Source organism: Dendrobates tinctorius, unplaced genomic scaffold (genome assembly GCF_039654945.1).
Source record: "Dendrobates tinctorius isolate UK_male_01 unplaced genomic scaffold, ASM3965494v1 ptg000475l, whole genome shotgun sequence".
Classification (NCBI taxonomy): Eukaryota; Metazoa; Chordata; class Amphibia; order Anura; family Dendrobatidae; genus Dendrobates; species Dendrobates tinctorius.
Window position 1 is genome coordinate 50,049 of NW_027362137.1, and position 26,138 is coordinate 76,186.

The 26,138-nt window shown below is 44.8% G+C and overlaps 1 protein-coding gene across 1 annotated transcript in view; it reads right to left on the minus strand.

Annotated features, from left to right (window-relative positions):
* Positions 1-18,626, minus strand: part of TRAPPC10 (trafficking protein particle complex subunit 10) — a 52,312-nt gene extending 33,686 nt beyond the window's left edge. The window contains exon 1 of the mRNA XM_073564722.1: positions 18,425-18,626. Within this exon, the coding sequence (XP_073420823.1) occupies positions 18,425-18,506 (82 nt within the window). The 5' untranslated portion in view covers positions 18,507-18,626. The remainder of the gene's footprint in view (positions 1-18,424) is intronic.
* Between the last annotated feature and the right edge of the window lie 7,512 nt (positions 18,627-26,138).

The window sequence follows — 26,138 nt, forward strand, 5'->3', positions numbered from 1 at the left end:
GCAGTACAGGGAGTGTACAAAGGGGTACATAGTATATACAGGTATTATATACAGATATATATGGGGCAGTACAGGGAGTGTATATAGGGGTACACAGTATATACAGGTATTATATACAGATATATATGGGGCAGTACAGGGAGTGTATATAGGGGTACACAGTATATACAGGTATTATATACAGATATATATGGGGCAGTACAGGGAGTGTATATATAGGGGTACACAGTATATACAGGTATTATATATAGATATATATGGAGCAGTACAGGGAGTGTATATATAGGGGTACACAGTATATACAGATATTATATACAGATATATATGGAGCAGTACAGGGAGTGTATATATAGGGGTACACAGTATATACAGATATTATATACAGATATATATGGGGCAGTACAGGGAGTGTATATAGGGGTACACAGTATATACAGGTATTATATACAGATATATATGGGGCAGTACAGGGAGTGTATATATATATATAGGGGTACACAGTATATACAGGTATTATATACAGATATATATGGGGCAGTACAGGGAGTGTATATAGGGGTACACAGTATATACAGATATTATATACAGATATATATGAGGCAGTACAGGGAGTGTATATATAGGGGTACACAGTATATACAGGTATTATATACAGATATATATGGGGCAGTACAGGGAGTGTATATATAGGGGTACACAGTATATACAGGTATTATATACAGATATATATGGGACAGTACAGGGAGTGTATATATAGGGGTACACAGTATATACAGGTATTATATACAGATATATATGGGGCAGTACAGGGAGTGTATATAGGGGTACACAGTATATACAGGTATTATATACAGATATATGGGGCAGTACAGGGAGTGTATATAGGGGTACACAGTATATACAGGTATTATATACAGATATATATGGGGCAGTACAGTGAGTGTATATATAGGGGTACACAGTATACACAGGTATTATATACAGATATATATGGGGCAGTACAGGGAGTGTATATATAGGGGTACACAGTATATACAGGTATTATATACAGATATATATGGAGCAGGACAGGGAGTGTATATATATGGGTACACAGTATATACAGGTATTATATACAGATATATATGGAGCAGGACAGGGAGTGTATATAGGGGTACACAGTATATACAGGTATTATATACAGATATATATGGGGCAGTACAGGGAGTGTATATAGGGGTACACAGTATATACAGGTATTATATACAGATATATATGGGCAGTACAAGGAGTGTATATATGGGTACACAGTATATACAGATATATATATGGGGCAGGACATGGAGTGTACATACAGTATGGGGTACACAGTATATACAGGTATTATATACAGATATATATATGGGGAAGTACAGGGAGTGTATATATAGGGGTACACAGTATATACAGGTATTATATACAGATATATATGGGGCAGTACAAGGAGTGTATATAGGGGTACACAGTATATACAGATATATATGGGGCAGTACAGGGAGTGTATATAGGGGTACACAGTATACACAGGTATTATATACAGATATATATGGAGCAGTACAGGGAGTGTATATATAGGGGTACACAGTATAAACAGGCATTATATACAGATATATATGGGGCAGTACAGGGAGTGTACAAAGGGGTGCATAGTATATACAGGTATTATATACAGATATATATGGGGCAGTACAGGGAGTGTATATAGGGGTACACAGTATATACAGGTATTATATACAGATATATATGGGGCAGTACAGGGAGTGTATATATAGGGGTACACAGTATATACAGATATTATATACAGATATATATGGGGCAGTACAGGGAGTGTATATAGGGGTACACAGTATATACAGATATTATATACAGATATATATGAGGCAGTACAGGGAGTGTATATATAGGGGTACACAGTATATACAGGTATTATATACAGATATATATGGGGCAGTACAGGGAGTGTATATAGGGGTACACAGTATATACAGATATTATATACAGATATATATGGGGCAGTACAGGGAGTGTATATAGGGGTACACAGTATATACAGATATTATATACAGATATATATGGGGCAGTACAGGGAGTGTATATAGGGGTACACAGTATAAACAGGCATTATATACAGATATATATGGGGCAGTACAGGGAGTGTACAAAGGGGTGCATAGTATATACAGGTATTATATACAGATATATATGGGGCAGTACAGGGAGTGTATATATAGGGGTACACAGTATATACAGGTATTATATACAGATATATATGGGGCAGTACAGGGAGTGTATATAGGGGTACACAGTATATACAGATATTATATACAGATATATATGAGGCAGTACAGGGAGTGTAAATAGGGGTACACAGTATATACAGGTATTATATACAGATATATATGGGGCAGTACAGGGAGTGTATATAGGGGTACACAGTATATACAGGTATTATATACAGATATATATGGGGCAGTACAGGGAGTGTATATATAGGGGTACACAGTATACACAGGTATTATATACATATATATATGGGGCAGTACAAGGAGTGTATATAGGGGTACACAGTATATACAGGTATTATATACAGATATATATATGGGGCAGTACAGGGAGTGTATATAGGGGTACACAGTATACACAGGTATTATATACAGATATATATGGGCAGTACAAGGAGTGTATATAGGGGTACACAGTATATACAGATATATATGGGGCAGGACAGGGAGTGTACATACAGTATAGGGGTACACAGTATATACAGGTATTATATACAGATATATATGGGGAAGTACAGGGAGTGTATATATAGGGGTACACAGTATATACACGTATTATATACAGATATATATGGGGCAGTACAAGGAGTATATACAGGTATTATATACAGATATATATGGGGAAGTACAGGGAGTGTATATAGGGGTACACAGTATACACAGGTATTATATACAGATATATATGGGGCAGTACAAGGAGTGTATATATAGGGGTACACAGTATATACAGATATTATATACAGATATATATGGGGAAGTACAGGGAGTGTATATAGGGGTACACAGTATAAACAGGCATTATATACAGATATATATGAGGCAGTACAGGGAGTGTATATAGGGGTACACAGTATATACAGGTATTATATACAGATATATATGGAGCAGTACAGGGAGTGTATATATAGGGGTACACAGTATATGAAGGTATTATATACAGATATATATGGGGCAGTACAGGGAGTGTATATATAGGGGTACACAGTATATACAGGTATTATATACAGATATATATGGGGCAGTACAGGGAGTGTATATATATATATATATATATATAGGGGTACACAGTATATACAGGTATTATATACAGATATATATGGGGGAGTACAGGGAGTGTATATATAGGGGTACACAGTATATACAGATATTATATACAGATATATATGGGGCAGTACAGGGAGTGTATATATAGGGGTACACAGTATATACAGGTATTATATACAGATATATATGGGGGAGTACAGGGAGTGTATATATAGGGGTACACAGTATATACAGGTATTATATACAGATATATATGGGGGAGTACAGGGAGTGTATATATAGGGGTACACAGTATATACAGGTATTATATACAGATATATATGAGGCAGTACAGGGAGTGTATACAGGGCTACACAGTATATACAGGTATTATATACAGATATATATGGGGAAGTACAGGGAGTGTATATATAGGGGTACACAGTATATACAGGTATTATATACAGATATATATGGGGCAGTACATGGAGTGTATATAGAGGGGTACACAGTATATACAGGTATTATATAAAGATATATATGGGGCAGTACAGGGAGTGTATATATAGGGGTACACAGTATATGCAGGTATTATATACAGATATATATGGGGCAGTACAGGGAGTGTATATATAGAGGTACACAGTATATACAGGTATATACAGATATATATGGGGGAGTACAGGGAGTATATATATAGGGGTACACAGTATATGCAGGTATTATATACAGATATATATGGGGGAGTACAGGGAGTGTATATATAGGGGTACACAGTATATACAGGTATTATACACAGATATATATGGGGGAGTACAGGGAGTGTATATATAGGGGTACACAGTATATACAGATATATATGGGGGAGTACAGGGAGTGTATATATAGGGGTACGCAGTATATACAGGTATATATGAGGCAGTACAGGGAGTGTATATATAGGGGTACACAGTATATACAGGTATTATATACAGATATATATATGGGGGAGTACAGGGAGTGTATATATAGGGGTACACAGTATATACAGGTATTATATACAGATATATATGGGGGAGTACAGGGAGTGTATATATATAGGGGTACACAGTATATACAGGTATTATATACAGATATATATGGGGGAGTACAGGGAGTGTATATATAGGGGTACACAGTATATACAGGTATTATACACAAATATATATGGGGCAGTACAGGGAGTATATATAGGGGTACACAGTATATACAGGTATTATACACATATATATATGGGGCAGTACAGGGAGTGTATATATAGGGGTACACAGTATATACAGGTATTATATACAGATATATATGGGGGAGTACAGGGAGTGTATATATAGGGGTACACAGTATAAACAGGTATTATATACAGATATATATGGGGGAGTACAGGGAATGTATATATAGGGGTACACAGTATATACAGGTATTATATACAGATATATATGGGGCAGTACAGGGAGTGTATATATAGGGGTACACAGTATATACAGGCATTATATACAGATATATATGGGGCAGTACAGGGAGTGTATATATAGGGGTACCCAGTATATACAGGTATCATATACAGATATATATGGAGCAGGAAAGGGAGTGTATATATAGGGGTACACAGTATATACAGGTATTATATACAGATATATATGGGGGAGTACAGGGAGTGTATATATATGGGTACACAGTATATACAGGTATTATATACAGATATATATGGGGCAGTACAGGGAGTGTATATATAGGGGTACACAGTATATACAGGTATTATATACAGATATATATGGGGCAGTACAAGGAGTGTATATATGGGGTACACAGTATATACAGGTATTATATACAGATATATATGGGGGAGGACAGGGAGTGTATATATAGGGATACAAAGTATATACAGGCATTATATACAGATATATATGGGGCAGTAAAGGGAGTGTATATAGGGGTACACAGTATACACAGGTATTATATACAGATATATATGGGGCAGTACAAGAAGTGTATATAGGGGTACACAGTATATACAGGTATTATACACAGATATATATGAGGCAGTACAAGGAGTATATATATATAGGGGTACACAGTATATACAGGCATTATATACAGATATATATGGGGCAGTACAGGGAGTGTATATATAGGGGTACAGAGTATATACAGGTATTATATACAGATAAATATGGGGCAGTACAAGGAGTGTATATAGGGGTACACAGTATATACAGGTATTATATATAGATATATATGGGGCAGGACAGGGAGTGTATATATAGGGGTACACAGTATATACAGGTATTATATACAGATATATATGAGGCAGTACAGGGAGTGTATATAGGGGTACACTGTATACACAGGTATTATATACAGATATATATGGGGCAGTACAGGGAGTGTATATATATAGGGGTACACAGTATATGCAGGTATTATACACATATATATGTGGGAGTACAGGGAGTGTATATATAGGGGTACACAGTATATACAGGTATTATATACAGATATAGATGGGGCAGTACAGGGAATGTATATAGGGGTACACAGTATATACAGATATTATACACAGATATATATGGGGTAGTACAGGGAGTGTATATATAGGGGTACACAGTATATGCAGGTATTATACAGATATATATGGGGCAGTACAGGGAGTGTATATATAGGGGTACACAGTATATACAGATATTATACACAGATATATATGGGGCAGTACAGGGAGTGTATATATAGGGGTACACAGTATATGCAGGTATTATATACAGATATATATGGGGGAGTACAGGGAGTGTATATATAGGGGTACACAGTATATACAGGTATATATGAGGCAGTACAGGGAGTGTATATATAGGGGTACACAGTATATACAGGCATTATATACAGATATATATGGGGCAGTACAGGGAGTGTATATATAGGGGTACACAGCATATACAGGTATTATATACAGATAAATATGGGGCAGTACAAGGAGTGTATATAGGGGTACACAGTATATACAGGTATTATATATAGATATATATGGGGCAGGACAGGGAGTGTATATATAGGGGTACACAGTATATACAGGTATTATATACAGATAAATATGGGGCAGTACAAGGAGTGTATATAGGGGTACACAGTATATACAGGTATTATATATAGATATATATGGGGCAGGACAGGGAGTGTATATATAGGGGTACACAGTATATACAGGCATTATATACAGATATATATGGGGCAGTACAGGGAGTGTATATATAGGGGTACACAGTATATACAGGTATTATATACAGATAAATATGGGGCAGTACAAGGAGTGTATATAGGGGTACACAGTATATACAGGTATTATATATAGATATATATGGGGCAGGACAGGGAGTGTATATATAGGGGTACACAGTATATACAGGTATTATATACAGATATATATGAGGCAGTACAGGGAGTGTATATAGGGGTACACAGTATACACAGGTATTATATACAGATATATATGGGGCAGTACAGGGAGTGTATATATATAGGGGTACACAGTATATGCAGGTATTATACACATATATATGGGGGAGTACAGGGAGTGTATATATAGGGGTACACAGTATATACAGGTATTATATACAGATATAGATGGGGCAGTACAGGGAGTGTATATAGGGGTACACAGTATATACAGATATTATACACAGATATATATGGGGCAGTACAGGGAGTGTATATATAGGGGTACACAGTATATACAGATATTATACACAGATATATATGGGGCAGTACAGGGAGTGTATATATAGGGGTACACAGTATATGCAGGTATTATACACATATATATGGGGGAGTACAGGGAGTGTATATATAGGGGTACACAGTATATACAGGTATTATATACAGATATATATGGGGCAGTACAGGGAGTGTATATATAGGGGTACACAGTATATACAGGTATTATACACAGATATATATGGGGCAGTACAGGGAGTGTATATATAGGGGTACACAGTATATACAGATATTATACACAGATATATATGGGGCAGTACAGGGAGTGTATATATAGGGGTACACAGTATATACAGGTATTATATACAGATATATATGGGGCAAAAAAGAATACTGAGTTGCATCCATCAAACACCATACCTACTGTAAAGCATGGTGGTGGAAACATCATGTTTTGGGGCTGTTTCTCTGCAAAGGGGCCAGGACGACTGATCATCTGGGTACATGAAAGAATGAATGGGGCCATGTATCGTGAGATTTTGAGTGCAAACCTCCTTCCATCAGCAAGGGCATTGAAGATGAAACGTGGCTGGGTCTTTCAACATGACAATGATCCAAAGCACACCACCAGGGCAACGAAGGAGTGGCTTCGTAAGAAGCATTTCAAGGTCCTGGAGTGGCCTAGCCAGTCTCCAGATCTCAACCCTATAGAAAACCTTTGGAGGGAGTTGAAAGTCCGTGTTGCCAAGCGAAAAGCCAAAAACATCACTGCTCTAGAGGAGATCTGCATGGAGGAATGGGCCAACATACCAACAACAGTGTGTGGCAACCTTGTGAAGACTTACAGAAAACGTTTGACCTCTGTCATTGCCAACAAAGGATATATCACAAAGTATTGAGATGAAATTTTGTTTCTGACCAAATACTTATTTTCCACCATAATATGCAAATAAAATGAAAAAAAAAAAACAGACAATGTGATTTTCTGGATTTTTTTTTCTCAGTTTGTCTCCCATAGTTGAGGTCTACCTATGATGTAAATTACAGACGCCTCTCATCTTTTTAAGTGGTGGAACTTGCACTATTGCTGACTGACTAAATACTTTTTTTCCCCACTGTATAGTGGTACACAATATATACACGTATTATATACAGATATATATGGGGCAGTACAGGGAGTGTATATATAGGGGTACACAGTATATACAGGTATATATAAGGGGCAGTACAGGGAGTGTATATATAGGGGTACACAGTATATACAGGTATTATATACAGATATATATGGGGCAGTACAGGGAGTGTATATATAGGGGTACACAGTATATACAGGTATTATACACAGATATACACTCACTGGCCACTTTATTAGGTACACCTGTCCAACTGTGTGTTAAGACTTAATTTCTAATCAGCCAATCACATGGCGGCAACTCAGTGCATTTAGGCATGTAGACATGGTCAAGACAATCTCCTGCAGTTCAAACCGAGCATCAGTATGGGGAAGAAAGGTGATTTGAGTGCCTTTGAATGTGGCATGATTGTTGGTGCCAGAAGGGCTGGTCTGAGTATTTCAGAAACTGCTGATCTACTGGGATTTTCACGCACAACCATCTCTAGGGTTTACAGAGAATGGTCCGAAAAAGAAAAAAAATCCAGTGAGCGGCAGTTCTGTGGCCGGAAATGCCATGTTGATGCCAGAGGTCAGAGGAGAATGGGCAGACTGGTTCGAGCTGATAGAAAGGCAACAGTGACTCAAATTGCCACCCGTTACAACCAAGGTAGGCAGAAGAGCATCTCTGAACGCACAGTGCGTCGAACTTTGAGGCAGATGGGCTACAGCAGCAGAAGGCCACACTGGGTACCACTCCTCTCAGCTAAGAACAGGAAACTGAGGCTACAATTTGCACAAGCTCATCGAAATTGGACAGTAGAAGATTGGAAAAACGTTGCCTGGTCTGATGAGTCTCGATTTCTGCTGCGACATTCGGATGGTAGGGTCAGAATTTGGCGTAAACAACATGAAAGCATGGATCCATCCTGCCTTGTATCAACGGTTCAGGCTGGTGGTGGTGGTGTCATGGTGTGGGGAATTTTTTCTGGGCACTCTTTGGGCCCCTTGGTACCAATTGAGCATCGTTGCAACGCCACAGCCTACCTGAGTATTGTTGCTGACCATGTCCATCCCTTTATGACCACAATGTACCCAACATCTGATGGCTACTTTCAGCAGGATAATGCGCCATGTCATAAAGCTCGAATCATCTCAGATTGGTTTCTTGAACATGACAATGAGTTTACTGTACTCAAATGGCCTCCTCACTCACCAGATCTCAATCCAATAGAGCATCTTTGGGATGTGGTGGAACGGGAGATTCGCATCAGGGATGTGCAGCCGACAAATCTGCGCCAACTGTGTGATGCCATCATGTCAATATGGTCCAAAATCTCTGAGGAATGCTTCCAGCACCTTGTTGAATCTCTGCCACGAAGAATTGAGGCAGTTCTGAAGGCAAAAGGGGGTCCAACCCGTTACTAGCATGGTGTACCTAATAAAGTGGCCAGTGAGTGTATATGGGGCAGTACAGGGAATGTATATATAGGGGTACACAGTATATACAGGTATTATATATAGATATATATGGGGCAGTACAGGGAGTGTATATATAGGGGTACACAGTATATACAGGTATTATATATAGATATATATGGGGCAGTACAGGGAGTGTATATATAGGGGTACACAGTATATACAGGTATTATATATAGATATATATGGGGCAGTACAGTGAGTGTATATATAGGGGTACACAGTATATACAGGTATTACACAAAGATATACATGGGGCAGTAAAGGGAGTGGATATATAGGGGTACACAGTATATACAGGTATTATATACAGATATACATGGGGCAGTACAGGGAGTGTATATATAGGGTACACAGTATATACAGGTATTATATAAAGATATACATGGGGCAGTAAAGGGAGTGTATATATAGGGGTACACAGTATATACAGATATATATGGAGGAGTACAGGGAGTGTATATATAGGGGTAAATAGATATATATGGGGCAGTACAGGGAGTGTATATATAGGGGTACACAGTATATACAGGTATTATATATAGATATATATGGGGCAGTACAGGGAGTGTATATATAGGGGTACACAGTATATACAGGTATTATATATAGATATATATGGGGCAGTACAGGGAGTGTATATATAGGGGTACACAGTATATACAGGTATTATATATAGATATATATGGGGCAGTACAGGGAGTGTATATATAGGGGTACACAGTATATACAGGTATTATATATAGATATATATGGGGCAGTACAGGGAGTGTATATATAGGGATACACAGTATATACAGGTATTATATAAAGATATATATGGGGCAGTACAGGGAGTGTATATATAGGGGTACACAGTATATACAGGTATTATATATAGATATATATGGGGCAGTACAGTGAGTGTATATATAGGGGTACACAGTATATACAGGTATTATATAAAGATATACATGGGGCAGTAAAGGGAGTGTATATATAGGGGTACACAGTATATACAGGTATTATATACAGATATACATGGGGCAGTACAGGGAGTGTATATATAGGGTACACAGTATATACAGGTATTATATAAAGATATACATGGGGCAGTAAAGGGAGTGTATATATAGGGGTACACAGTATATACAGATATATATGGAGGAGTACAGGGAGTGTATATATAGGGGTAAACAGATATATATGGGGCAGTACAGGGAGTGTATATATAGGGGTACACAGTATATACAGGTATTATAGAATCATAGAATCATAGAATCATAGAATCGTAGAGTTGGAAGGGACCTCCTGGGCCATCTGGTCCAACCCCCTGCTCAAAGCAGGATTCGCTAAATCATCCCAGTTAGATGTCTGTCCAGCCTCTGTTTGAAGACTTCCATTGAAGGAGAACTCACCACTTCTCGTGGCAGCCTGTTCCACTCATTGATCACTCTAACTGTCAAAAAGTTTTTTCTAATATCTAATCTGTGTCTCCTCCCATTCAGCTTCATCCCATTGCTTCTAGTCTTTCCTTGTGCAAATGAGAATAAAGTTGATCCTTCTACAATGTGACAGCCCTTTAGATATTTGTAGACCGCTATTAAGTCTCCTCTCAGTCTTCTCTTTTGCAAACTAAACATTCCCAAATCCTGCAACCTTTCCTCATAAGACAGGGTTTGCAGACCGGTCACCATTCTGGTCGCTCTTTTCTGAACTTGCTCCAGTTTGTTGATGTCTTTTTTAAAATGTGGTGCCCAAAACTGGACACAATATTCCAGATGAGGTCTGACCAAAGAGGAGTAGAGGGAAATAATTACTTCACGTGATCTAGACTGTATGCTTCTGTTAATACATCCTAGAATTGCATTTGCCTTTTTTGCTGCTGCATCACACTGTTGACTCATATTCAGTCTGTGATCTATTAGTATACCCAAGTCTTTTTCACATGTGCTGTCACTTAGCCCTATTCCTCCCATTCTATATATGCTTTTTTCATTTTTATTGCCCAGATGTAGTACTTTGCATTTCTCCCTGTTAAAAACCATTCTGTTAGTTGCTGCCCACTTCTCCAGTTTATTTAAATCTTTTTGAATCCTCTCTCTCTCTTCTCTAGTATTAGCTATCCCTCCTAGCTTTGTGTCATCAGCAAATTTAATCAGTTTACCCTCAATTCCTTCATCTAAATCGTTGATAAAGATGTTGAACAATACAGGGCCCAGGACAGAGCCCTGTGGTACCCCACTTGAGACATTCTTCCAACTGGATGTGCAGCCATTTACGACCACTCTTTGGGTCCGATCACTAAGCCAGTTATGAATCCACCTAACAGTTGCCTTGTCCATTCCATACTTAGTCATTTTTTCAATAAGGATTGTATGAGAGACTTTGTCAAATGCTTTGCTGAAGTCAAGATATACTATATCTACAGCATTTCCTTGATCCACCCAATCAGTAATACCATCATAGAAGGAAATTAAATTAGTCTGACATGACTTATTAGTTACAAACCCATGCTGACTCTGTTTAATCACTTCATTCTTATCCAGGTATTGACATACATGTTGTTTAATAATTTGTTCAAAGATCTTTCCTGGTATAGAAGTCAGACTCACCGGCCTATAGTTGCCTGGGTCCACCTTCTTCCCCTTTTTGAAGATAGGAACAACATTTGCTCTTCTCCAGTCTTCTGGCACTTCTCCTGTTCTCCAAGAATTTTCAAAGATTATGGAGAGGGGTTCAAAAATGTCTTCTGCTATCTCCTTCAGTACTCTGGGGTGTAATTCATCTGGACCTGGAGACTTGAATACATTTAGGTTAGCTAAGTGTTTCCTCACTATCTTTCTGTTTATAGATATCCTGGATTCTTCTTTTCCCTTAATAGGACAGTGAATAACAGTTGATGTTACATTTCCTTTCTGAGAGAAAACAGATGCAAAATAGGAATTTAAAAGTTCAGCCTTCTCAACATCCTGTCTTACCATTTCATCATTTTCATCCTGTAAAAATCCTATAGCATCTTTGACTTTTCTTTTACTTTTGACATATCCCCAAAATCCTTTATTATTGCTTTTGACATCTCTTGCAAGCCTCAATTCATTTTCAGCTTTAGATAATCTGATTTGTGCCTTGCAGGTTCTGCAGACAGCATTATATTCTTCTTTAGATATGCCTCCTTCTTTCCATTTTATAAACATTTTTTGCTTCCTTTTTAGCATGTGCTTAAGTTCTGTGTTCATCCATCCTGGTTTCCTTAAATGCTTCCTATTCTTCACTCTTTTCGGAATTGTTAACAACTGTGCTTTGAGAATTTCATTTTTCAAGATTTCCCATCCTTCCTGGACATTTTTTTCTTTAAGGATATCCAGCCATTGGATCCCTCCAATTCTCTTTCTGAATCCCTTAAAATCTGCCTTTCTGAAATCTAACCTTGACGTCTGAGTCTTCACAGGTCTTCCGCCTCTAGTTATCCAAAATTCTAAAATAGCATGGTCGCTACCTCCTAGGGTCCCAGCCACTTTTACCTCCTCAACCATTTCCTCCCTGTTTATAAGGATTAGATCCAAGGTAGCAGTTCCCCTTGTTTTCTCCTTTACCTTTTGGAAGATAAAGTTGTCAGCAAGAGAGGATAAGAATTTCCTTGACCTGTTAGTTTTGCCTGAGAGAGATTCCCAACAAATGTCTGGATAGTTGAAATCTCCCATGACAACTATGTCAAATTTTTTGGAGAACTTGGCCATTTGATGCATAAAGAGTTCATCCATATCTTCAGCTTGCACAGGCGGCCTGTAGTAAATGCCTACAATGGTGTCCTTTCCATTGTTCTGTCCTTGTATTCTTACCCAAACAGTTTCCACAGAACTCCCAGTCTCTGAAGCTTCAATCTCTGTGCAGATATACGCATTTCTAACATACAATGCGACACCCCCTCCTCGTTTATCAAGTCTGTTTCTTGCAAATAAGTTGTATCCTTCTAGTCTTGTATTCCAATCATGTGTATTGTCCCACCAAGTTTCAGTGATTCCAATGACATCATATTTCTTTTCCTGTGTTAGTAGTTCCAATTCTCCTTGTTTGTTGCCCATGCTTTGTGCATTAGTATAGAAACATTTTAGTTTGTGATTGGTTTCTCTTTCTCCAATATTTTTTTTTATTTTTTTTTTTTTACTGTCCCATATATATACAGATATATATGGGACAGTACAGGGACTGTATATATAGGGGTACACAGTATATACAGATATATATGGGGCAGGACAGGGAGTGTATATAGGGGTACACAGTATATACAGGTATTACATACAGATATATATGGGGCAGGACAGGGAGTGTATATATAGGGGTACACAGTATATACAGGTATTATATACAGATATATGGGGCAGTACAGGGAGTGTATATATAGGGGTACACAGTATATACAGGTATTATATACAGATATATATGGGACAGTACAGGGACTGTATATATAGGGGTACACAGTATATACAGATATTATATAGATATATATGGGGCAGGACAGGGAGTGTATATAGGGGTACACAGTATATACAGGTATTATATACAGATATATATGGGGCAGTACAGGGAGTGTATATAGGGGTACACAGTATATACAGGTATTATATACAGATATAAATGAGGCAGTACCGGGAGTGTACATATAGGGGTACACAGTATATACAGGTATTATATACAGATATATATGGGGCAGTACAGGGAGTGTATATATAGGGGTACACAGTATATACAGGTATTATATATAGATATATATGGGGCAGTACAGGGAGTGTATATATAGGGGTACACAGTATATACAGGTATTATATATAGATATATATGGGGCAGTACAGGGAGTGTATATATAGGGGTACACAGTATATACAGGTATTATATATAGATATATATGGGGCAGTACAGGGAGTGTATATATAGGGGTACACAGTATATACAGGTATTATATAAAGATATATATGGGGCAGTACAGGGAGTGTATATATAGGGGTACACAGTATATACAGGTATTATATATAGATATATATGGGGCAGTACAGTGAGTGTATATATAGGGGTACACAGTATATACAGGTATTATATAAAGATATACATGGGGCAGTAAAGGGAGTGTATATATAGGGGTACACAGTATATACAGGTATTATATACAGATATACATGGGGCAGTACAGGGAGTGTATATATAGGGTACACAGTATATACAGGTATTATATAAAGATATACATGGGGCAGTAAAGGGAGTGTATATATAGGGGTACACAGTATATACAGATATATATGGAGGAGTACAGGGAGTGTATATATAGGGGTAAACAGATATATATGGGGCAGTACAGGGAGTGTATATATAGGGGTACACAGTATATACAGGTATTATATACAGATATATATGGGACAGTACAGGGACTGTATATATAGGGGTACACAGTATATACAGATATTATATACAGATATACACTCACTGGCCACTTTATTAGGTACACCATGCTAGTAAGGGGTTGGACCCCCTTTTGCCTTCAGAACTGCCTCAATTCTTCGTGGCAGAGATTCAACAAGGTGCTGGAAGCATTCCTCAGAGATTTTGGACCATATTGACATGATGGCATCACACAGTTGGCGCAGATTTGTCGGCTGCACATCCCTGATGCGAATCTCCCGTTCCACCACATCCCAAAGATGCTCTATTGGATTGAGATCTGGTGAGTGAGGAGGCCATTTGAGTACAGTAAACTCATTGTCATGTTCAAGAAACCAATCTGAGATGATTCGAGCTTTATGACATGGCGCATTATCCTGCTGAAAGTAGCCATCAGATGTTGGGTACATTGTGGTCATAAAGGGATGGACATGGTCAGCAACAATACTCAGGTAGGCTGTGGCGTTGCAACGATGCTCAATTGGTACCAAGGGGCCCAAAGAGTGCCCAGAAAAAATTCCCCACACCATGACACCACCACCACCAGCCTGAACCGTTGATACAAGGCAGGATGGATCCATGCTTTCATGTTGTTTACGCCAAATTCTGACCCTACCATCCGAATGTCGCAGCAGAAATCGAGACTCATCAGACCAGGCAACGTTTTTCCAATCTTCTACTGTCCAATTTCGATGAGCTTGTGCAAATTGTAGCCTCAGTTTCCTGTTCTTAGCTGAGAGGAGTGGTACCCAGTGTGGTCTTCTGCTGCTGTAGCCCATCTGCCTCAAAGTTCGACGCACTGTGCGTTCAGAGATGCTCTTCTGCCTACCTTGGTTGTAACGGGTGGCAATTTGAGTCACTGTTGCCTTTCTATCAGCTCGAACCAGTCTGCCCATTCTCCTCTGACCTCTGGCATCAACATGGCATTTCCGGCCACAGAACTGCCGCTCACTGGATTTTTTTTCTTTTTCGGACCATTCTCTGTAAACCCTAGAGATGGTTGTGCGTGAAAATCCCAGTAGATCAGCAGTTTCTGAAATTCTCAGACCAGCCCTTCTGGCACCAACAATCATGCCACGTTCAAAGGCACTCAAATCACCTTTCTTCCCCATACTGATGCTCGGTTTGAACTGCAGGAGATTGTCTTGACCATGTCTACATGCCTAAATGCACTGAGTTGCCGCCATGTGATTGGCTGATTAGAAATTAAGTCTTAACACACAGTTGGACAGGTGTACCTAATAAAGTGGCCAGTGAGTGTATATGGGGCAGGACAGGGAGTGTATATAGGGGTACACAGTATATACAGGTATTACATACAGATATATATGGGGCAGGACAGGGAGTGTATATATAGGGGTACACAGTATATACAGGTATTATATACAGATATATGGGGCAGTACAGGGAGTGTATACATAGGGGTACACAGTATATACAGGTATTATATACAGATATATATGGGACAGTAAAGGGAGTGTATATATAGGGGTACACAGTATATACAGATATATATGGAGGAGTACAGGGAGTGTATATATAGGGGTAAACAGATATATATGGGGCAGTACAGGGAGTGTATATATAGGGGTACACAGTATATACAGGTATTATATACAGATATATGGGGCAGTACAGGGAGTGTATATATAGGGGTACACAGTATATACAGGTATTATATACAGATATATATGGGACAGTAAAGGGAGTGTATATATAGGGGTACACAGTATATACAGATATATATGGAGGAGTACAGGGAGTGTATATATAGGGGTAAACAGATATATATGGGGCAGTACAGGGAGTGTATATATAGGGGTACACAGTATATACAGGTATTATATACAGATATATATGGGACAGTACAGGGACTGTATATATAGGGGTACACAGTATATACAGATATTATATACAGATATATATGGGGCAGGACAGGGAGTGTATATAGGGGTACACAGTATATACAGGTATTACATACAGATATATATGGGGCAGGACAGGGAGTGTATATATAGGGGTACACAGTATATACAGGTATTATATACAGATATATGGGGCAGTACAGGGAGTGTATATATAGGGGTACACAGTATATACAGGTATTACATACAGATATATATGGGGCAGGACAGGGAGTGTATATAGAGGGGTACACAGTATATACAGGTATTATATACAGATATATATATAGCAGTACATGGAGTGTATATATAGGGGTACACAGTATATACAGGCATTATATACAGATATATATGGGGGAGTACAGGGAGTATATATAGGGGTACACAGTATATACAGGTATTATATACAGATATATATGGGGCAGGACAGGGAGTGTATATATAGGGGTACACAGTATATACAGATATTATACAGATATATATGGGGCAGGACAGGGAGTGTATATAGGGGTACACAGTATATACAGGTATTATATACAGATATATATGGGGCAGTACAGGGAGTGTATATAGGGGTACACAGTATATACAGGTATTATATACAGATATAAATGAGGCAGTACCGGGAGTGTACATATAGGGGTACACAGTATATACAGGTATTATATACAGATATATGGGGCAGTACAGGGAGTGTATATATAGGGGTACACAGTATATACAGGTATTATATACAGATATATGGGGCAGTACAGGGAATGTACATATAGGGGTACACAGTATATACAGGTATTATATACAGATATATATGGGGCAGGACAGGGAGTGTATATATAGGGGTACACAGTATATACAGTTATTATACACAGATATAGATGGGGCAGTACAGGGAGTGTATATAGGGCTACACAGTATATACAGCGGGTATACAGTATATACAGGGAGTATACGGTATATACAGGGGGTATACGGTATATACAGGGGGTATACGGTATATACGGTATATACAGGGAGTATACGGTATATACAGGGAGTATACGGTATATACTGAGGGTATACGGTATATACTGAGGGTATACGGTATATACAGGGGGTATACGGTATATACTGGGGGTATACGGTATATACAGGGGGTATACGGTATATACAGGGGGTATATGGTATATACAGGGGGTATATGGTATATACAGGGGGTATACGGTATATAGAGGGGGTATACGGTATATAGAGGGGGTATACGGTATATAGAGGGGGTATACGGTATATAGAGGGGGTATACAGCATATACAGGGGGTATATGGTATATACAGGGGGTATATGGTATATACAGGGGGTATACGGTATATAGAGGGGGTATACAGTATATAGAGGGGGTATACGGTATATAGAGGGGGTATACGGTATATACAGGGGGTATACGGTATATAGAGGGGGTATACGGTATATACAGGGGATATACAGGACTCATCTCTCACAGGTGACGATAGGCTTGTTCTCCATGGTGTACACGGCCCCAGGTTCTCCGTTTCCGGTGTCCCCAGGCTCCGCCCCTTCCATAGGCTCCGGTTACCGCTCCATTCCGGGCTCCGCAGTCCTCTCGCAGTCACTTCCGGCTTCCTCTTCACCGCACACAATCATTTCCGGAACATACTGAGCGCTGGGATTGGTCAAACGTTGACAGGGAGGCGTGGCCGATATCCTGCCTGTTTATTGGTCAGCTCGTGCGATTGTGCCTTAACCGTGAGTATTGACAGGTGATTGGCTGAGTGCTGTGCACGCTGCGAAACAGTGACGTCAGAAGTACGTGTTGTCATAGAGATGGGAAAGGAGCGTAGAGGACGAGTGTCTCCTGCTGGAGGTGTGCGGACTCACTGCGCATGTCAGGCAGAAAACCTGTCAGGAGGATGGGGGTGTGTGGAGGATATGGAGGCTCCTGACAGGAGGATGGGGGTGTGTGGAGGATATGGGGGCTCCTGACAGGAGGATGGGGGTGTGTGGAGGATATGGAGGCTCCTGACAGGAGGATGAAGGTGTGTGGAGGATATGGAGGCTCCTGACAGGAGGATGGGGGTGTGTGGAGGATATGGGGGCTCCTGACAGGAGGATGGGGGTGTGTGGAGGATATGGAGGCTCCTGACAGGAGGATGAAGGTGTGTGGAGGATATGGAGGCTCCTGACAGGAGGATGGGGGTGTGTGGAGGATATGGGGGCTCCTGACAGGAGGATGAAGGTGTGTGGAGGATATGGAGGCTCCTGACAGGAGGATGGGGGTGTGTGGAGGATATGGGGGCTCCTGACAGGAGGATGGGGGTGTGTGGAGGATATGGGGGCTCCTGACAGGAGGATGAAGGTGTGTGGAGGATATGGAGGCTCCTGACAGGAGGATGGGGGTGTGTGGAGGATATGGGGGCTCCTGACAGGAGGATGGGGGTGTGTGGAGGATATGGAGGCTCCTGACAGGAGGATGAAGGTGTGTGGAGGATATGGAGGCTCCTGACAGGGGGATGGGGGTGTGTGGAGGATATGGGGGCTCCTGACAGGAGGATGGGGGTGTGTGGAGGATATGGAGGCTCCTGACAGGAGGATGGGGGTGTGTGGAGGATATGGGGGCTCCTGACAGGAGGATGGGGGTGTGTGGAGGATATGGGGGCTCCTGACAGGAGGATGAGGGTGTGTGGAGGATATGGAGGCTCCTGACAGGAGGATGGGGGTGTGTGGAGGATATGGGGGCTTCTGACAGGAGGATGGGGGTGTGTGGAGGATATGGAGGCTCCTGACAGGGGGATGGGGGTGTGTGGAGGATATGGAGGCTCCTGACAGGAGGATGAGGGTGTGTGGAGGATATGGAGGCTCCTGACAGGAGGATGAGGGTGTGTGGAGGATATGGGGGCTCCTGACAGGAGGATGGGGGTGTGTGGAGGATATGGAGGCTCCTGACAGGAGGATGAGGGTGTGTGGAGGATATGGGGGCTTCTGACAGGGGGATGGGGGTGTGTGGAGGATATGGAGGCTCCTGACAGGAGGATGAAGGTGTGTGGAGGATATGGGGGCTCCTGACAGGAGGATGAGGGTGTGTGGAGGATATGGGGGCTTCTGACAGGGGGATGGGGGTGTGTGGAGGATATGGGGGCTCCTGACAGGAGGATGGGGGTGTGTGGAGGATATGGGGGCTCCTGACAGGAGGATGGGGGTGTGTGGAGGATATGGGGGCTCCTGACAGGAGGATGAGGGTGTGTGGAGGATATGGGGGCTCCTGACAGGGGGATGGGGGTGTGTGGAGGATATGGGGGCTCCTGACAGGAGGATGAGGGTGTGTGGAGGATATGGGGGCTCCTGACAGGAGGATGGGGGTGTGTGGATGATATGGGGGCTCCTGGCAGGAGGATGGGGGGGTGTGGAGGATATGGGGGCTCCTGACAGGAGGATGAGGGTGTGTGGAGGATATGGAGGCTCCTGACAGGAGGATGAGGGTGTGTGGAGGATATGGGGGCTCCTGACAGGGGGATGGGGGTGTGTGGAGGATATGGAGGCTCCTGACAGGAGGATGAGGGGGTGTGGAGGATATGGGGGCTCCTGACAGGAGGATGAGGGTGTGTGGAGGATACGGGGGCTCCTGACAGGAGGATGGGGGTGTGTGGAGGATATGGAGGCTCCTGACAGGAGGATGAGGGTGTGTGGAGGATATGGGGGCTCCTGACAGGAGGATGAGGGTGTGTGGAGGATATGGGGGCTCCTGACAGGAGGATGAGGGTGTGTGGAGGATATGGGGGCTCCTGACAGGGGGATGGGGGTGTGTGGAGGATATGGGGGCTCCTGACAGGAGGATGAGGGTGTGTGGAGGATATGGGGGCTCCTGACAGGAGGATGGGGGTGTGTGGATGATATGGGGGCTCCTGACAGGAGGATGGGGGTGTGTGGAGGATATGGGGGCTCCTGACAGGAGGATGAGGGTGTGTGGAGGATATGGAGGCTCCTGACAGGAGGATGAGGGTGTGTGGAGGATATGGGGGCTCCTGACAGGGGGATGGGGGTGTGTGGAGGATATGGAGGCTCCTGACAGGAGGATGAGGGGGTGTGGAGGATATGGGGGTTCCTGACAGGAGGATGAGGGGGTGTGGAGGATATGGGGGCTCCTGACAGGAGGATGAGGGTGTGTGGAGGATATGGGGGCTCCTGACAGGAGGATGGGGGTGTGTGGAGGATATGGAGGCTCCTGACAGGAGGATGAGGGTGTGTGGAGGATATGGGGGCTCCTGACAGGATAATGGGGGTGTGTGGAGGATATGGGGGCTCCTGACAGGGGGATGGGGGTGTGTGGAGGATATGGAGGCTCCTGACAGGAGGATGAGGGTGTGTGGAGGATATGGGGGCTCCTGACAGGGGGATGGGGGTGTGTGGAGGATATGGGGGCTCCTGACAGGAGGATGAGGGTGTGTGGAGGATATGGAGGCTCCTGACAGGAGGATATGGAGGTGTGTGGAGGATATGGAGGCTCCTGACAGGGGGATGAGGGGGTGTGGAGGATATGGAGGCTCCTGACAGGAGGATGAGGGTGTGTGGAGGATATGGAGGCTCCTGACGGGGATGAGGGTGTGTGGAGGATATGGAGGCTCCTGACAGGAGGATGAGGGTGTGTGGAGGATATGGGGGCTCCTGACAGGAGGATGGGGGGGGTGTGGAGGATATGGGGGCTCCTGACAGGAGGATGAGGGTGTGTGGAGGATATGGAGGCTCCTGACAGGAGGATGGGGGGGTGTGGAGGATATGGGGGCTCCTGACAGGAGGATGAGGGTGTGTGGAGGATATGGAGGCTCCTGACAGGAGGATGGGGGTGTGTGGAAGATATGGAGGCTCCTGACAGGAGGATGGGGGTGTGTGGAGGATATGGAGGCTCCTGACAGGAGAATGGGGGTGTGTGGAGGATATGGGGGCTCCTGACAGGAGGATGGGGGTGTGTGGAGGATATGGGGGCTCCTGACAGGAGGATGAGGGTGTGTGGAGGATATGGAGGCTCCTGACAGGAGGATATGGAGGTGTGTGGAGGATATGGAGGCTCCTGACAGGGGGATGAGGGGGTGTGGAGGATATGGAGGCTCCTGACAGGAGGATGGGGGTGTGTGGAGGATATGGGGGCTCCTGACAGGAGGATGGGGGTGTGTGGAGGATATGGGGGCTCCTGACAGGAGGATGGGGGTGTGTGGAGGACATGAAGGCTCCTGACAGGAGGATGGGGGTGTGTGGTGGATATGGGGGCTCCTGACAGGAGGATGAGGGTGTGTGGAGGATATGGAGGCTCCTGACAGGAGGATGGGGGTGTGTGGAGGATATGGAGGCTCCTGACAGGAGGATGAGGGTGTGTGGAGGATATGGAGGCTCCTGACAGGAGGATGGGGGTGTGTGGAGGATATGGGGGCTCCTGACAGGAGGATGGGGGTGTGTGGAGGATATGGGGGCTCCTGACAGGAGGATGGGGGTGTGTGGATGATATGGAGGCTCCTGACAGGAGGATGAGGGTGTGTGGAGGATATGGGGGCTCCTGACAGGAGGATGGGGGTGTGTGGAGGATATGGAGGCTCATGACAGGAGGATGGGGGTGTGAGGAGGATATGGGGGCTCCTGACTGGAGGATGGGGGTGTGTGGAGGATATGGAGGCTCCTGACAGGAGGATGGGGGTGTGTGGAGGATATGGGGGCTCCTGACAGGAGGATGGGGGTGTGTGGATGATATGGAGGCTCCTGACAGGAGGATGGGGGTGTATGGAGGCTCCTGACAGGAGGATGAAGGTGTGTGGAGGATATGGAGGCTCCTGACAGGAGGATGGGGGTGTGTGGAGGATATGGAGGCTCCTGACAGGGGGATGGGGGTGTGTGGAGGATATGGAGGCTCCTGACAGGAGGATGGGGGTGTGTGGAGGATATGGGGGCTCCTGACAGGAGGATGGGGGTGTGTGGAGGATATGGGGGCTCCTGACAGGAGGATGGGGGGGTGTGGATGATATTTAGGCTCCTGACAGGAGGATGGGGGTGTGTGGAGGATATGGAGGCTCCTGACAGGAGGATGGAGGTGTGTGGAGGATATGGAGGCTCCTGACAGGAGGATGGAGGTGTGTGGAGGATATGGAGGCTCCTGACAGGAGGATGGGGGTGTGTGGAGGATATGGAGGCTCCTGACAGGAGGATGGAGGAGTGTGGAGGATATGGGGGCTCCTGACAGGAGGATGGGGGTGTGTGGAGGATATGGGGGCTCCTGACAGGAGGATGGGGTGTGTGGATGATATGGAGGCTCCTGACGGGGATGGGGGTGTGTGGAGGATATGGAGGCTCCTGACAGGGGGATGAGGGTGTGTGGAGGATATGGAGGCTCCTGACAGGAGGATGGGGGTGTGTGGAGGATATGGGGGCTCCTGACAGGAGGATGGGGGTGTGTGGAGGATATGGAGGCTCCTGACAGGAGGATGGGGGTGTGTGGAGGATATGGAGGCTCCTGACAGGGGGATGGGGGTGTGTGGATGATATGGAGGCTCCTGACAGGAGGATGGGGGTGTGTGGAGGATATGGAGGCTACTGACAGGAGGATGGGGGGGTGTGGAGGATATGGAGGCTCCTGACAGGAGGATGGGGGTGTGTGGAGGATATGGAGGCTCCTGACAGGAGGATGGGGGTGTGTGGAGGATATGGGGGCTCCTGACAGGAGGATGGGGGTGTGTGGATGATATGGAGGCTCCTGACAGGAGGATGGGGGTGTGTGGATGATATGGAGGCTCCTGACAGGAGGATGGGGGTGTGTGGAGGATATGGAGGCTCCTGACAGGAGGATGGGGGTGTGTGGAGGATATGGAGGCTCCTGACAGGAGGATGGGGGTGTGTGGAGGATATGGGGGCTCCTGACAGGGGGATGGGGGTGTGTGGAGGATATGGGGGCTCCTGACAGGAGGATGGGGGTGTGTGGATGATATGGAGGCTTCTGACAGGAGGATGAGGGTGTGTGGAGGATATGAAGGCTCCTGACAGGGGGATGGGGGGGTGTGGAGGATATGGGGGCTCCTGACGGGGATGGGGGTGTGTGGAGGATATGGGGGCTCCTGACAGGAGGATGGGGGTATGAGGAGGATATGGGGGCTCCTGATAGGAGGATGGGGGTGTGTGGAGGATATGGGGGCTCCTGACAGGATGAGGGTGTGAGGAGGACATGGGGGCTCCTGACAGGAGGATGGGGGTGTGAGGAGGATATGGGGGCTCCTGACAGGAGGATGGGGGTGTGTGGAGGATATGGGGGCTCCTGACAGGAGGATGGGGGTGTGTGGAGGATATGGAGGCTCCTGACAGGAGGATGGGGGTGTGTGGAGGATATGGAGGCTCCTGACAGGGGGATGGGGGTGTGTGGATGATATGGAGGCTCCTGACAGGAGGATAGGGGTGTGTGGAGGATATGGAGGCTCCTGACAGGAGGATGGGGGTGTGTGGAGGATATGGAGGCTCCTGACAGGAGGATGGGGGTGTGTGGAGGATATGGGGGCTCCTGACAGGAGGATGGGGGTGTGTGGAGGATATGGAGGCTCCTGACAGGAGGATGGGGGTGTGTGGATGATATGGAGGCTCCTGACAGGAGGATGGGGGTGTGTGGAGGATATGGAGGCTCCTGACAGGAGGATGGGGGTGTGTGGAGGATATGGGGGCTCCTGACAGGGGGATGGGGGTGTGTGGAGGATATGGGGGCTCCTGACAGGAGGATGGGTGTGTGTGGAGGATATGGAGGCTCCTGACAGGAGGATGAGGGTGTGTGGAGGATATGAAGGCTCCTGACAGGGGGATGGGGGTGTGTGGAGGATATGGGGGCTCCTGACGGGGATGGGGGTGTGTGGAGGATATGGGGGCTCCTGACAGGAGGATGGGGGTGTGTGGAGGATATGGAGGCTCCTGACAGGAGGATGAGGGGTGTGTGGAGGATATGGAGGCTCCTGACAGGAGGATGGGGGTGTGTGGAGGATATGGGGGCTCCTGACAGGAGGATGGGGGTGTGTGGAGGATATGGGGGCTCCTGACAGGAGGATGGGGGTGTGTGGATGATATGGAGGCTCCTGACAGGAGGATGAGGGTGTGTGGAGGATATGGGGGCTCCTGACAGGAGGATGGGGGTGTGTGGAGGATATGGAGGCTCATGACAGGAGGATGGGGGTGTGAGGAGGATATGGGGGCTCCTGACTGGAGGATGGGGGTGTGTGGAGGATATGGAGGCTCCTGACAGGAGGATGGGGGTGTGTGGAGGATATGGGGGCTCCTGACAGGAGGATGGGGGTGTGTGGATGATATGGAGGCTCCTGACAGGAGGATGGGGGTGTATGGAGGCTCCTGACAGGAGGATGAAGGTGTGTGGAGGATATGGAGGCTCCTGACAGGAGGATGGGGGTGTGTGGAGGATATGGAGGCTCCTGACAGGGGGATGGGGGTGTGTGGAGGATATGGAGGCTCCTGACAGGAGGATGGGGGTGTGTGGAGGATATGGGGGCTCCTGACAGGAGGATGGGGGTGTGTGGAGGATATGGGGGCTCCTGACAGGAGGATGGGGGGGTGTGGATGATATTTAGGCTCCTGACAGGAGGATGGGGGTGTGTGGAGGATATGGAGGCTCCTGACAGGAGGATGGAGGTGTGTGGAGGATATGGAGGCTCCTGACAGGAGGATGGAGGTGTGTGGAGGATATGGAGGCTCCTGACAGGAGGATGGGGGTGTGTGGAGGATATGGAGGCTCCTGACAGGAGGATGGAGGAGTGTGGAGGATATGGGGGCTCCTGACAGGAGGATGGGGGTGTGTGGAGGATATGGGGGCTCCTGACAGGAGGATGGGGTGTGTGGATGATATGGAGGCTCCTGACGGGGATGGGGGTGTGTGGAGGATATGGAGGCTCCTGACAGGGGGATGAGGGTGTGTGGAGGATATGGAGGCTCCTGACAGGAGGATGGGGGTGTGTGGAGGATATGGGGGCTCCTGACAGGAGGATGGGGGTGTGTGGAGGATATGGAGGCTCCTGACAGGAGGATGGGGGTGTGTGGAGGATATGGAGGCTCCTGACAGGGGGATGGGGGTGTGTGGATGATATGGAGGCTCCTGACAGGAGGATGGGGGTGTGTGGAGGATATGGAGGCTACTGACAGGAGGATGGGGGTGTGTGGAGGATATGGAGGCTCCTG